This window comes from Phyllostomus hastatus, unplaced genomic scaffold (genome assembly GCF_019186645.2).
Source record: "Phyllostomus hastatus isolate PE091 unplaced genomic scaffold, TTU_PhHast_1.1 phas_contig_159, whole genome shotgun sequence".
Lineage (NCBI taxonomy): Eukaryota > Metazoa > Chordata > Mammalia > Chiroptera > Phyllostomidae > Phyllostomus > Phyllostomus hastatus.
Genome location: NW_025333640.1, coordinates 8,899,830 through 8,915,339, shown reverse-complemented (window position 1 = coordinate 8,915,339; position 15,510 = coordinate 8,899,830). Strand labels below are relative to the sequence as shown.

At 35.7% G+C, this 15,510-nt stretch overlaps 1 protein-coding gene across 2 annotated transcripts in view; it reads right to left on the bottom strand.

Annotated features, from left to right (window-relative positions):
* Window positions 1-6,384: 6,384 nt before the first annotated feature.
* GLRA3 (glycine receptor alpha 3) overlaps window positions 6,385-15,510 on the bottom strand; it is a 136,835-nt gene continuing 127,709 nt past the window's right edge. For both annotated transcript variants that reach the window (XM_045831527.1, XM_045831528.1), the window contains one exon: window positions 6,385-6,663. In XM_045831527.1, the coding sequence (XP_045687483.1) occupies window positions 6,385-6,663 (279 nt within the window). The remainder of the gene's footprint in view (window positions 6,664-15,510) is intronic.

Sequence of the window (15,510 nt, the reverse complement as noted above, 5' to 3'; positions counted from 1 at the left end):
GAATAAGACTTAAATAAGAATAAAGCTGGCGATGAGAGGTTTAAAAGGCTACTGATTGCACCAAACATAAGCAACAGACATGAAAAAAAATAGGAAGTGCTGTCTAAAGGGAGTAGAGTACACTTATTTGGAATTTATGAAGTAAAAATCATTTCTTGATGAGGAGAAACTTTAAAAAAAATCTTTTGGAGCTCTGGCACAATGGAACAGGCCGACCTCAGAGTAATGAGTTACCTGCTGCTCTGAGAGTCCACATTTTTCTAAGACTCTTACCAGGAATGTAATGGTGAAGATTCTGACATTGAACTGAAACACCTCAAAGATGTACCTTCAATTAGAAGGATATAAATAAGAGACTGTTAAAATTAATTTAAAAAAGGAAAAATTGTAAAACTTGGAGTTAAGTCAAGTCTTATCAGAAAATACGTTTATGTTTGTTCATGTTAATTGTTCTCTCGCGGAATTTTGTCAAGAATCCAAAACTTCATGTCTTACTCCAAAATACTAAAATCAGCATTTAGAAAAGTGTCAGGTATGTAGAAGGTTCTCTGCAAATATTTATCTAATTGATGATTGAATCATAATCTACTGTGTTACACACCAGAATGTCTATGTTATATTTTTAAAATGCATTAGGAATTCTCGTGTATAGGCAAGATTCAGAACCACTATTTTTAAAATCACATTCTACCACCTTTATAATTCTCTTCTTTTGCTTATAAATAAACCATAAAAAGTATTGAGAAAACTGCCTATGACACTACAGAACCATCTAATGTGACTACTTATTAGCAGTTGTCTTTTGGAAGAACTGTTTTGACAAATATTTAGTCATTCTTCAAAGACAATCCAAGTAGTGTTTCAAAAATCTTTTGTTGATAGTTGGAGAAAAATTTGATCCGTGTAGCTTTTGTCATGTGTTGTTGAGGCGAAACAAGGCTTTGTCATTAAGAATTGGCCAAATCAAATGATTGCACTCCTTATGTTTTCCATTTATACTGCAAAACATAACACAGAATTATGGACCTTTGCCAAGAAAAGTTGAATTCCTTTGCATTTCCAATGTGAAGGAATTGATTCCATTAATAAATGTGTATGTGCATGTGTATGTGTGTGTAAGAGAGAAAAAAGGAAAGTGATGAAGGCAGATTAAGCTGGAAAGTATAGAAGGAAAAAGTAAGACAATCCTAGCTACTAGCTCAGGATTTCTCTCTTTTGGCCTAATTTCTGGGAGAAGCTTCTCCAGAATATTTTTCTGTCCCAATTATTTTCAACTCCTAGAAAGTAACATTTTATGCATGGGCTATAAGAATCTTTGTCATAAAAAATATACATACATGTACTTTTTAAGTATTTAGAATAGTAGGTATCTCCCTGTGGAGGTTTACTTTTATTTTCAGAATGTTTTTAGAGAAAAATTGGGGCTGGACTAAAAGTTTAATTTTAAATTTAATTAAATTAATACAATGGTTAGTGTGTGACACTTATTTATTCATGAAGAGTTTATGTAACAATGAGAATAAAGTGGGATTGCTGTATTTTACCACTTTTTGCTACCACTACATGGACAAGAAAAAAAATCAATATATCTGCTAAGGAAGGGATAAAAGTGCAACTGGGATTATGGGTATTTCATTTGCACTCAATCAAGAAGGAAACTGTGTATCTATAAACATTGTGTTTTCTAAAATGCTGCATAAAAATGCACTTGATTGTCTCTGAGCAACAAGCTGTAATCCTTATCATTGCTAGCATCCCTTTCAAATGTCAAAGCAATGAGTTAATAAAGTTCAGAGACTCAGATATGACATGGAAACTGGAGAGAAAGTCTGGGCGCAGTTAAAGGCTCTCTCGTTCCGTGACCGTTGAGACGGACGAGATTATTCCTGCGGCATTGAGTGGCGCTGGGGCCCCAAACACAGAGGCAGGAAGGCATCGTGAAGGAGTTGGGGGAACAAGGCGGGGCTGTCAGTGTGTTCCAAATGCCAGCCTTTCTTAGAATTCTAATCTTCATGACATGCCTTTCCACCACCCTTTATTCAGATAGGCTCAGTTACAGAAAGTGGTCTTGTCAAAATAATTTGAAAAACTGCACTAGAAATTCCTTTAACATTTCTTAAGCAGATTAGACAATTTTGGGTACATTTTAAAAAGATACTTTGCAGCTTTCGCAACTAAATTTTTCTCTGAAATACACATGAAGTCAGTGACTGATAATGCAAGTTAAGTTTGTAGTCTGTCAGAACTGATTGTGCTAAAAGTTTCAATACTTCTCCAAGCATGTAACTCAGTCCAAAAGCCAAATACAAGCAATAAAATTATCTTGTTCAATAACTGAATATCCAAATTAGCAAGCAAGATGTAGCTATTATAGCTGTGCTTAATAGGTAGGTATAATTCAAAACATAAGCTTGCAATTATAAAGATGCAAAAATTTTCTCTTAGTCACTAAGTCAATCCCTGACTGATATAGTTTATATTTCCATTGATTATACTTGCCTTGAGTAGACGTTTAAAATGAAAATGACTTGTGGATGGAAACCATCCTTATTCTCATAATGTGTTTTAATCAAGTCCATTATTTTACAGTCTTTGCCTTGTCAACATTAATGAATACTGACCAACCATGTATAAGTTGGTGCTGTATTCTTGGAATGGCAGCTTTTCTTCAGTAATTCATCATCAACTGGATGAGAAATACAGATGATATATGCTGATAAATTTTGAGAGCTTTCATTATCTATGTTGCACAGTATGTGAAATCTATTTTGGCGTAGGAGATATGACCTCCAAGGTGGACAATAATCGACGGGTCTAGGACTATGGCCCATTTTCATTCTCAGAGTTTCTCTCTTAGAGTGCTCTACGTTGTTGCTAGGGCATACCTAACAACATTGGGGAATTAAATATTGCCAATGTCTTACTTGCAATATTGAGAGTATTTTGTATTTTTAATGCTGGCCAATCCCATGTTCCCTCAAACCCATTCATGGAATGTGTGCTTTATAGACGAAAGGAAAACTGAGCTGGCAATATAACATTCAGTTCTCCGAAGTGACTGGCAGGCTGAGGTATATCGTGTTAAAAACAGAAAAGTATATTTTTAAAAATGGGATGAAAGGCATTCAGCAAAGATGATACTATGGAAGCAATCCCTATTTTTCTCTTAAAAGCACAACTACTTACATTGCACAGTGATAGAGTAGTTAACAACTTGCTTTCTTCTATGAAAGGTGTTGGCTTATTTTTCACATTATTTTTCTAAAATTTCTGTAATCTTCCATAAAATCCTGGGAATCCATAAATGCAGTATATGGGATATACAGACTTTAAAGCAGTAATACGTCAAAATTCAGGTAAAGATTTTTAAAATATATCCATAGAACAGGAATAGGGCAAACAGTCATAGTGATCCCTTAAATAAAGGAGCTAGGAGTGGGATGGGCTCTCCGGGTGAGCGACGGGCATGGAGAATACCCAGGAAGGCTGAAGAAGTTTTTAAGACCTTGGCTTGCTTTCTTCTACAGTCCCTTTCTGGAATCTATTTTAAGTAATGAAAAAAGGTCTGTGTCCCAACTGTAGTTGAACTCCAATTCTAATGATTAGGAAAGACAGAAAAGGATGACACAATATATGTTAAGGTATAAGTTTCCTTAAAAATTCATGTATTAGGGAACCATCTATTTCAATGGTTGAGATACAGAATTATTTTAAAAAGTGAAATAAACTTCATGTACCATATAAAATTACAAACTTTCTAATGTGGCTATTTCAAAATACTTCAGAATATCCATATTAACATTGCAACTTAAGTGTGGCTAGTTAGTGTGTATGAACACATTTTTATTTCCTCTATATTAATAGTTTTTTCAATGGTTCAATTTGAAATATTAGGGTTTGACACAGGGAATGTTGAGGCACAGATTACCTCAGGATGCTGATTACAATGTAGTTTTCCAGTTTGAAAGGATCTAGACAGGTTCATTAGGAGGGGCACGTTCTTTTAAACATTTTGGATTCAGCCTTGTCACTGTTGCCGTATGAGTGAAGGGTGTCATATTTCCTCAGTGTGGTAAGACTCTGATAAGTGAACATACCAAAGCCAAGTATCACACTTTCAAAATAGATTTCTGCTCTTCCAAAACCCCTGCTGACAAGTTGTCTCATGGCTAGCCTTCTCACATTCCAAGTTTCAGGTTTGAAAAAAGAGATACACACAAAAAAAGAGTGGCAACCGTGAATTTCTTTTGGGACATAAGTTCATTAGAAATCTGTTTGCTTCTGACAGAATTCACTTAATTAAAGTAATGATGGAGAACTTTTGAAACAATATGTGTAAAGTATAGAAAAATGCATTCAAGTATTTCAGAAACACATTAAGACACTGTAGTTGATCACTACTTTGAACAACCCCACTTATCCTCGGGGACTACAAACAACACATCTTGCTTTAATCTACCTTTGGTACAAGGATATATTCCCATGTGTTTGGTTCATACACAGCAAATGAAGAAGCATATGTTGAACTTTTAGACGCACAGTCCTCAAAATAACTATGGTATGTAGTAACAACTTTTTTCAGTTGTGGCATTTACCTTTAATGGCACACATGATTTTTTTTCTAACAATGTTATAAATTTTTATAAAGAAGGAGAATTGGGTCTTTTACTAGCAAACTTGTTGAACATACATCATTTTTTAAGAAGTGATTCTTAAAACTACAAGTGGATAGACCAAAGTTCAATAACATTGAGAAATGTTTAACTTTACATGGCAGTTCTTGCTTAAAGTTTGAGATGAGGGTTAAAGGTCAGAAAAGATTAGCATCTCATTCAAGAACTGGCTTCTTTGTTCTTCTCAAATCTGAGTTCATCATTTTCTTAATGCTTAAGCCTTTGTTAATAATTTGGTACACTGAGTTTCCATGTAGTGAATCTGACCAATAATCACACATATCTAAAAAGCATTCTAAGGCTTAAAAAAATACAACATTAATGATAAAAATAATGCAAAAAAAAAGCAAAACTGAAAAAGAAACAGAGTTTGGTTCATCTTAACCAAAAACTCTCTCACATATTTGCACTTAATTACATGGCACAAAAGGAGTTAATGCCCCATTGTAGTTCAAATAATTCCATGGAGTTGCTGATAAATTTTAAGTAAAAACATTATTCAAAATTATTCACATCTAGTGAATGGCTTATATACTAAAATCATTGATTCAGAAATATAAAAACAGTCAACCCTCACTTCATATAAATGACTTACTTTTATAATTTAGAATTAAAATCTTCCCTCCTTACTTTTGGAGCTAGGAGTTTGAAATCATATAACTTTGATGGGAAAACTTTTACTATTAAAAAATCTTTCATATATCCAATTTTGTGTTCATTAAATTCATTTTTATCAAAATGTAAATACTATAACCCCATTGAATTTTAGAGTCCCATTCTAAGTTAAAATATAAAAGTCTTACTGAACTTTGTTCAATTATATCAAAACATTAAACATAATTACATACAGACAATTAAGCAGCTATTAAAAACCTAACAAAACATGGGTACTGACTAGAACTTTTCAGTGTTTGTCAATAATTAAAATACACAGATATATTGCTAAAACATGTATTTAAACACAATAATACTGTTTTCAGTATTTTCACCTTCATTCATAAACATAGAAAGGTAAATAGATATTTTATAGGATATGATCTTAAGCCATTCATTTAAAATTTCCAAAGAAAGAAATTTAATATTTTAAATAAACTTAGTATCTAAATAATAAAATTTTGTTATTTTAATAGTTTAATTTAAATTTTTGGTTATTACATAAGTTGGTCCCATAGTATTTGTATGTGCAACTCTCCATTACTATTGAACAAGTTTTCCACTGAATTAACTGATTATTTTTCTATTTTGTAACTACAATATAAGAAAATATTTCAAAGCCTCAAGCTAATAATGTTTATCTTTAACATTTCCCTGTTTTCTTTTTATAAAGTTTATTGTGCAAAAGCTTTACTTTTGTCCTATTTATTATCATTGATTAAAAATCAAGGAATCCAAAGTAGTTTTTACATGTATTATTATATAACATACAAACACATTGGCAGTAATACTTCCACTTATGTGATTTACTATGAAAGAGCAGGTAAATTAATACAAAGCAGAAATGTCCATTTTATATATATATATATATACAGTATCCATGAAAAGAATCTTAATCTGACTCACGACTTTGCATAGCAAATCATAATACCGTCCCCTGTGCCATTTTAATACAATGATCATCATTTGTACATCACACACACACACATACACACACACCTATGTTGAAGACACTTCCTTTTGTATCGACTGTTTGTACTTGCATGACTGCCAAAACTTAATCTGATTGCTGATGTATATCCTCATGCCTAAGAATTTTATAGATAACCCAGTAGAAAATATTAAAGATCAAAAAGGCTAATGGGAAGCAGGCTCGGGAGATGGTGTCAATCTTCTTGGCTCGGTCGATAAAGACCTTCCTCATCTCCTCAGGGCTTTTCGGCATTACCTGATCGGGATGGTTTGGGCCCTTGTGGGTCACACCATCTTTTGCTTGCAGACATGGTCCCATTCCATAGGCTGTGAAGCTGAATTGACTTTCTCTTACCTCATCATCCTGTCATAAGAATAACATATGAAAATACTTTCATCATCAAATAGAGCATATATACCAGATATTTCAGAGTCATAACTTAAGCTTTATCATGACAAATGTCAATGTTATTATAATGAAAAAATAACTTAAGCCTATAAAAATGAGTTGCCTTTTTTCCCTACTTATGTTTTATTGATTGAATGAGCATCACGTAGATATGCCCATTGGGAAATATGAAGCTCTCAAATGATATGTTTTAATGGAAAATCTAACCATTCTGGTATTGTCTACACATTAGAATATCTAAATAAATTAAACAAGAAAGAAATCTATTAAGATATTATGTTATATAGATTCTGGACTAAAATTTTTTACATCATATGTCTAAATGAGTAAATATATGCTGTCAAGGGGAAAATACCAGGATCACTGACTGAAGCTTTATTTTCCATGGAAGCAATTTTTTTAATGCTTATTTCCTACAATTTTATGCTGCTTTGTTGGAGAATATGGTTTAGATCAATAACACTACTTGATTTTTGTTATCCACACTTAATGCTACTTGTATGATTTACACTAACCCATTTGGGAAACTATAAGATAGTCACCTCTTCTGGTTTTATATACAATTACTTTTCAAGTGCATTGATTTAGTTGAAATTAAGAATGAAATTTGGCAAAAGTTTATTTCATGTTAAAAAATTATAAATTATTATGTTCTAAAAAGTATTGTTAATAATTTCTTAAATGTTGCAAATTAAAGAGAATTCTCTGTGTATGTACATAAAAAGAAAAACAAAATTTAAGGGAAATTATTAATAAAATTATGATAAATAAAAATTGTTGGAGATAAGAAAATATGTCACTTATTTATAATGAAATTCAACAATGAATAATTTAATTTAACAAATTTACTTAGAATGTAACAGTAGATGGCTACTAATTAGTTGATATTTTGCTACTAAAACTGAAAGTTTAAAAGATAACATTTTATAAATTTGTTGTAGTCACTTCTTATGGAAATAATTTTTTATGGTAATGTAAGAGATAAAAATAACTAAATACTCATACTCTTGGAAAATTATTTTGGGTTTGTCAAAGTAGAAGCTCAATGAACAGTATATTACAAAATATAAAAGTAAAAAATAAAATTTAAAATGAATTGTAATATGAGAAGATGATCAAAGTTAATGTAATAATGTATAAAATAGGTTTCTGGGGAATTATGAAGTAAGGCAATTCCATCTGAAACAAACACATAATTACTGGAAAACATCTCAACTGTAAGATGTGTAAGTAATTGAATTTGGATGAAACACACACGACATAAAAGCTGATGATCCAAATCACATGTAACTACTGTTGTAATCTTGCAAAAAAATCGGACATCGATCTTCCAGTAGTCTCCAATAAGAATGTCCATTTATACTGGCAGTTTTTTAGCTTCTGTGAAATTTTTAAGGAAAAATTATTGTTTGCTTTGAATTTTCTATATCTTTAAAAAAAGTAGATGTATTAAGAATTAAATTGTTCTTATGTAAGTGCTGAAATAGTATCCTTATACTTTAGTAAATTATGCTGGTATTGCATTCCAGAAGGAAGACTTAGGTCACTTAATATGTACAATTTTGTGTGCAGACCAGCTAGATGCTGAAGTTTAAAATAGCCTTTAAAACCACATCAGCCATGTCTTTTTTAAAAAATCCATCTCAAAATACAGGACAAAATACAACTTCTCAAGGAGCATCTACAATGAGATGTTGACATGTTAGTTAAACCAACTGAGAGACTAATTACAAAAATGCTAAGATTTTAGGCTTCTGGTTGTTATGTTTAGTAAAGCAGTATCTACTGACTACCTTTTTTCCACAGCTGTATTGAGAAATAATTGATATACCTCACTGTATAAGTTTAAATCATCCAATCTGATGGTTTGATTTACATATATTGTGAAATGATTACAGTTGATTTACTTAACATCCATGCTCTCATATAGATAAAATAAAAAGAAAAAATTTCTCCTCATGGTGAAAACTCTTAGGGTTGACTCTCTTACCCTCCTATATATCATACAGCAGTGCTAGCTACAGTTATCATGTTCTACATTACATGCCTAGTACTTATCTTACAAGTTCATCACTTTTAACCACCTTCCTCCACAGACTACCTTTCTAACCACCTGTTCTGGATAATTTATTATTTTCAAGCCTTTAGAGAGCCTCATACCTCAAAACAGAAATGTTCCCCTAAAATTTCCCATAGTTAGTGAACAGCTGGATTTTTCTCAACTGTATCTTTCCACATCACTGTGAGTAATGGGTGAGCACCAGGCTGGGGCTGTTTCAGGACTGCTGAGATTGACTTCTGATCGTTTCAGCATCACTTCCTTGAAAACAATAGAGTTAAGCTAAATGGAGAACGCAGAGTTTGCTTCATTCACAGTGAAGGAGGTACCCGTGCTGGGGAAGTCTGAAGGTCTCTGGCCTAAGTGGCCAGATGGTATACAAGTTTGGTTGGAAATAAAGGCTGTGGCTTCTCTGTGTCAAGGTGACCACATACACATGCCTTGACTGTTGTTGGTGGCAGCTGTAGCTACATGTCCGTGTGAGTGAAGGGCAAAGGAGGCTGTGCTCCTGAGTAACGGCCGGGCCTCCCCATTTGATGAAGATGCTGCATCTGATGCAAAGCCTGCTTCACAGGCTCCTGTAGGTCTGAATAAGTGTTATATTAGGTTAAAGCCTATTCTGCCGGATGAATCTGCTTGACAATTTGAACCCCAAACTTGAGCAGTGGTGACAGAAGCTGACCTGACCCTCAGATCGTTTCAGGCTCCAAAAGGTGGGAGGGAATTCTGACGAGAACGTGACACTGATTCGCCCTGGGTTGGAGGCAGCAAAAGGCCTATGGGAAATAACTGGGGACACATCTCACTACTAGAATGTGGGTGACATAGTCCTATCTCTGGTTCAGTCGACAGATGGGCGATCAGTAAAACAAACGGAAAGGAGCCAGGGTAATAAAACTGAGCGGAGAGTGGCTGAAGATATAGTCGATTCCTCGTTTCCCATTCATTGATTATCTGTGAAACTGAAGCCACTTGGGGGAGAGAGAAACAAGAGCAAGTAAAGCAAGCAGCTTCATGGCCTGTGCTCAAGATGAGCACAAAAGTGCAACTGGGGCTTCAAAGGACATTGCTCTTAACCTTGATGTCACTTCTCCTAACCCGAGGCAGATGGCACTGGAAACCAGTAACTACTGAGCTGCCCTGTCCAATATAATTTAAGCCACAAATAAAAGCCAGCTGTGAAGTTTTAAATTTAAATTTGTATTAGCTACAGTTTAATAAGTCAAAAGAAATAGGAACAATTACTTTTAGTGATACATTTTCTTTAATTCAGTATGTCCTAAATTTATTTAAACATGTACTGAAACTAATAATTAGAGAGATATTTTTATATTCTTTATTTCATACTGAGTCCTTGATGTCAGCGTATATGTCAACATGCTGCTCAACTCAGCCTCCATAGTTCTAGTGCTTTATGGCCACATGGGCTTGTAGCTACCATACCAAAACAATTTCAATCTAAAAAAGCCCAATCTCCATGCTTTCCAGGATCCTTACATTAGCTGAACTAAGAGCTGATAATTTTTTTGTATGCTGCAGCATGAAAAACAATGTTTGGTATGAGTACTGACTTAAATTGCTGCAGTGTTGGTATTCAAGAATTATTGGCAGGCATATAATCAATGACCCTTCTGGAGCAGGTGAAGCCCTGGGTGGTATGAATCCATACTGAGGAAGGTAGCTGCCTGGTTCTCTCACTGTTATGAAATGGAACAGCCCTTTAGGGGAATAGCAAACCTGGTTTGGCCATCTGATAAAAATAAAATGAGCGTGACCAAACCATATCCTCTGACCTAAACTCTGGTAGACACTTTAATTAGGAGAGTCCCTTGGGCATCGGCTTCCCATGAAGCTCTCCTTCTGGGAAGGCAGGAGAGTATATATAAGTCATGGGCACATCTGATTTTGCAGCTGCCATGCTGGGCTGTACTCATGGAAGAAAAGAATACCTGGGCTATTCAGAAGAAAGGTCATGGCCAGAGACGAATCTATTAGCTTTCTTTAGGTGGCTTTTAAGACACAGAAGAAATTTGACAGGATTCCTAAGAAAGATTTCCTGGCACATTATATTGCCCGCTGGGAGGAAGGAAATTTGTTCCAGTTCCGGCAGCTGCTTCCCTTAAGGACCCCTGTTAAATCTACCGCTTTCATCTCAGAAGTTAAATCCAGTTGATGCCAGTGGGGAATGGAAACAAAGGCACTTACATGGTTGCTGAATTTACTCCATCTGTTAAGGCAGTTGAAACAAAGAACATTGACTCGAAGGCAGGATCTTCTTGCCCAATTCTGAATGGGGTTCTGGCACTACTCTCCAGTTAAAGTTGAATGTCTGGGCATGGTGAACACAGCTTTTGGGGATTAGTGGATGTCAGTGCACAATGTATAGAAGTGCTGCTGGGGCATGAGAAGCCAATATTAGGGGCAAAGAGAAACTGGTGGGGCAGAGAAGGAGGCATAGTGATGCTGTGGTAGTGGGTACCATTGTCATAGTGAAACTGCAGAGAGGAAAATACAGGTGGCATTGCCTTTGGCTAAATGTATAATAAAAAAGGACGTAATATGTGAAGCAATGATCTTGTCATGTCTGTTTTAAACCTAATATTGGGCTGTGGCTGGTGTAGCTCAGTAGATTGAGCACTGGCTATGAACCTAAGGGTCGCTGGTTCAAATCCCAGTCAGGGCACATGGCTGGGTTGTGGGCCTGGTCTGCAGTGGTAGCCACATGAAAGTCAACTATACATTGATGTTTCTCTCCCTCGCTTTCTCTATCCCTTCCCCTCTCTCTAAAAATGATAAAAATAAATAAAATCTAAAAAAAAACTAATCTTGGGCAGTTGTTCCTTAGCCCAGATATCACAGAATGTATTAAAATGAGAGCTCTTGCCTAAACCTTCGTCTGTAGTAACTATTAAACAGTACAAGATTTCAGGCAATTAAAGGAGGCTCTCAGCTTTGATTAAGGGAATGTTGGCAACAGGGGAGCTAATCCCTCATTAGTTTTCTCTAGAACATTCTAGAACATTCTCAAACTTCACCTTCTGGCCTGTGTAAAACTAAATGGACCCTGAAGGCTACCTACTTGGGTTCACTAAAGAAGTAGACCCTACAGCCTCCACCATGATGGACGTGGTAAAAACCATGTGAGAGTTTCAGAAGGACAAAGGAGGCGGGTATGCTTTGACAGATTTGACTAAAGCTTTCCTCTTAGCACCAATCAAAAAGAAGTCAAACATGGTGTGCTTCTCCTGGGGTAAACCCAGCTATAACCTTACTGTTATCCATTAAGGAAACCTGAATTCTCCAGCACGTTGCCACAACATGTTTGGAAAAGTTTGGTCCAGATTTCTGTCAAAAGTAAGTTGGTTAATGATAAATGATAGTTTCCCAATCCAAGGAGAAAGTCGAGAAGGGGTTTGGAAACTGCAGTGGCACATGTGACTAGGTAAAGGTGGGGAACTGATCCAGAAAATATTCAGGACCCAGTCCCCTAAGCCCAGTTTCTGGAAATAACCTGGGCAAACTAGTAGAGACAATTCACAAACAGTGAAGGGCAAATTCTGTTTCTTCTGGATCCCACTGTGAGAAAAGCAGCTTATAGCAGCATTTGAAATCTGACAAATAGATTCTGTTTTTCTATTGGCCACACCACCTACAGTAACTAGAAGACAGATTGAATTTGAAAGGGGGACAAGGGCAAACTGAGAGATTTGAGGCAGGCAATAACCCAAACTGCATTCAAAAGGCTTTAAAATTCATCTACCGCAGAGGGATCTGCTACTAAAATACATACATGCGGACTGGAGTTTCTGGAGAAAGTTCAACAGAGGCTCCCTGAGGTGGCTGCCAGGATTCTAGACTAGAAAACTCTTTGCTGTTATAGGCAAGTATACTCTACTTGAATGATGGCTACTGGCATTCCCTTTGGCTCTGTTAGAAACAGTTCCCCAAACTGAAGGAATCTGAAAGACATCAGATTGTATTTAGGCCTAAGGTGTCTACTATGTTACAGGTGATGTGAAGAAGGCATTGTAACTTAAGATCCTTGATGAAATGAAAATTATATATTTGGAAATAGATTAAGGGGAGTATCTCAGGCAAAGTACATTATATTCATGAAGAGGTAGCCTATCTGACAATGAACCAGTGACAGAATCTCTGACTGAGCTACCAGAGTGGTCTAAACATCATGATTCTCTTTCCACTGAGGCAAAACAGGCCACCTGGTTCACCAATGGAAAGTCCCATGAGGTCAGGTCTGAAACCATACCTGCCGTGGTATGATAACTATAGTTGAAGAGAGGAGGGAAGTCTACACAATGGTCTGACTTGAGAACAGTGTAATGGCCATATCGAGAGAACTGGTTCTTTTTCTCAAAGCAATATCTGGATATTCAAAGGCTCCTAGGGTAGGAGATATAATTCCTCATATAAATTTCAAGGTAGAACTAAATTAGGTCATTCAACGCTCACCAAGTTGCTAGCTTAGAAGGAGACGGGAGTGCCAAGGCAGATGTCTTAGACTGGCCATGGATGTAGCCATGGTGCATCAAGGCCACGCAGCAATGGGCAGGACTGTGACATATTCCTCTATTGCCAATGAAGCCACTGATGTGGTGAGAGCTTGTCTTAAATATTAACAAAAGAAAAAATTGCTTGAAAATTGCCTTTGGGTAAAAGCTCCCAATGACAAGCACTAACACATAACTGACAGATGGAATACTTAGGGTCTTTGCCCATGGCTCCCAGAAGATTTAATGGATTTTGGCAGAAATAGGCAGCTAGTTCATCTTGGGCTTTGTTAACACTGCAACAAAAGCCACAGCTGAAGATACTATTAATGGCTTGGAACAAGGTATTTTATATCCATTTGGGTCCCTGGAATAGATCTCATTGGACAAAGAAACACATTTAAACATGGCCAGTATAGGAAAAAAAAACAAAATCCTAGAGCACAACACAGGAAGGGCATAGCATACGTATTCCATCCACCCACAGAGCAGCGGTTTAAACAGACATTGGAATGAGCAATCAAAACATTTATTACTAAAGACAGGATGACCAGGACATGACGGTTGGCTAGTTCACTTGATGAGTGCGTATGAGAGAGTGGGTATGAGTGAGTTGAAGTAGGAATGCTTCTAGACAGGTGTCTAGTTTCTGGTGGTGGAAGTGTGCAGGGTGGGGAACTTTACCCTGTGGCACAACTCTGTCTTTCCCACGGCACAGGTCTTCTTTGGTGTTACCTAACATAATGATTCCAAGTCCATGATCGCATTTGTACTTTTTAGTTGTTGGATCATTGCTGCTTACTATCCCACATTTATTTCTTTAAACTAGGAAGCCATTCATGCCCTGTGCAGGTGAGGGAATGAAAAGTCTTGTGTGCTTGAGTGGCTGTGAAGCGTCCCAATTAAATGAAGATACGTTATCTGCTGTCTCTCTTACCTTTTATCCTTCGAAAAGTGAAGTCACTGACATATGAGATTAAAGCTTATGTCTGTCTTGCAAGTATGATTTTCTCTTTAGCCTGTAATCACAGCCACAGTGCTATACAAAGCAATGTCATATTTGGATATTGGTTTTAATAGAAAATAACACATTTGGACAATTTAAACTTAACTGTCTTAGCATTGGCCCATCATAAAAACTGACAACAATTTGTAAAATTACCATCATTCTATGTGCAGGTAATAAAGATAGTGCTGGCAAGCCAATGTTGCTCGCACTGTGGTCTTCAGTGGCTCTGCATCTTTGAATCAATCACTGGGGAAATTTGCTGAGACCCAGTGTGCTAGATCTCCACTGCAGAGAGCCCTGCTCATTAGCAGGTAGGCTGCCCCTCTCATCTGCATTTCCAGCCAGGTCTGTAGGTAGGTGCTTATGAAGCTCAGTCAAGTTGGTGAAACAAAAGTTGCCTAGAGGCACAACACAGCTGCCCTAGTCTGTTTGGATTTGTAATGATGTGACATTTTTTGAATTCCTCTAATATTTTTTAATTTACATTTTAAGTGGTGGTTTATGGAAACGTGACTTTTACATTAGTATTAAATTTTTATTTTACGTTTTAATAATTTTTGTTTTTCAATAAAGCTGTTTCTAGGTAAGGCTATATGTAAGACTATACAACCTGTATCTCTATCCATTTTCAAATTAACTATGACACAGGCATATGTTAGAAAATAGACTTTCAATAGTTATGTTACATAATGTGATTTAATGCATTATTGTCTTCAAAAGCATCTGGAATATGATTTCATTTACAAATTCATCACCAATGGCTTTCCTATTAATTTTGGAATTGAAACAGAAACCTCTAATTTCAATAAAAACACTTTCTTCATTAAAACGTCTTGTTCAAATATTAATTTTCTGGCAAGCGTAATAGAAAACAAGGTGTTAAGGAACACTTATGTTCTAGGAAAAAATAGTTATAAACTGGGTGTCTGCATTATAAAAATGTGTGCTATAACAATTAGTTTTTTATAAAAGTATTTTATATAGTCATAAATACATTCAATGGTCCAAATTTAAAATCTGAGTCAAGATTAATATTCGAAATGGAAATGTTTTCCTACAGTTAAGCGATTCCATGGCTTCACCATTTGTTACCAGGTGTCTGGATAGTCCTAAATTACTTTAGCTCTCAGATTCTTGGTTTCTAGTTTCAAAAAAAAGATTATAGCACTATCTAGGTGTTTTGTTTTGTTTTGTTTTTTAGGGTAAGAGAAAATATATGACATGCC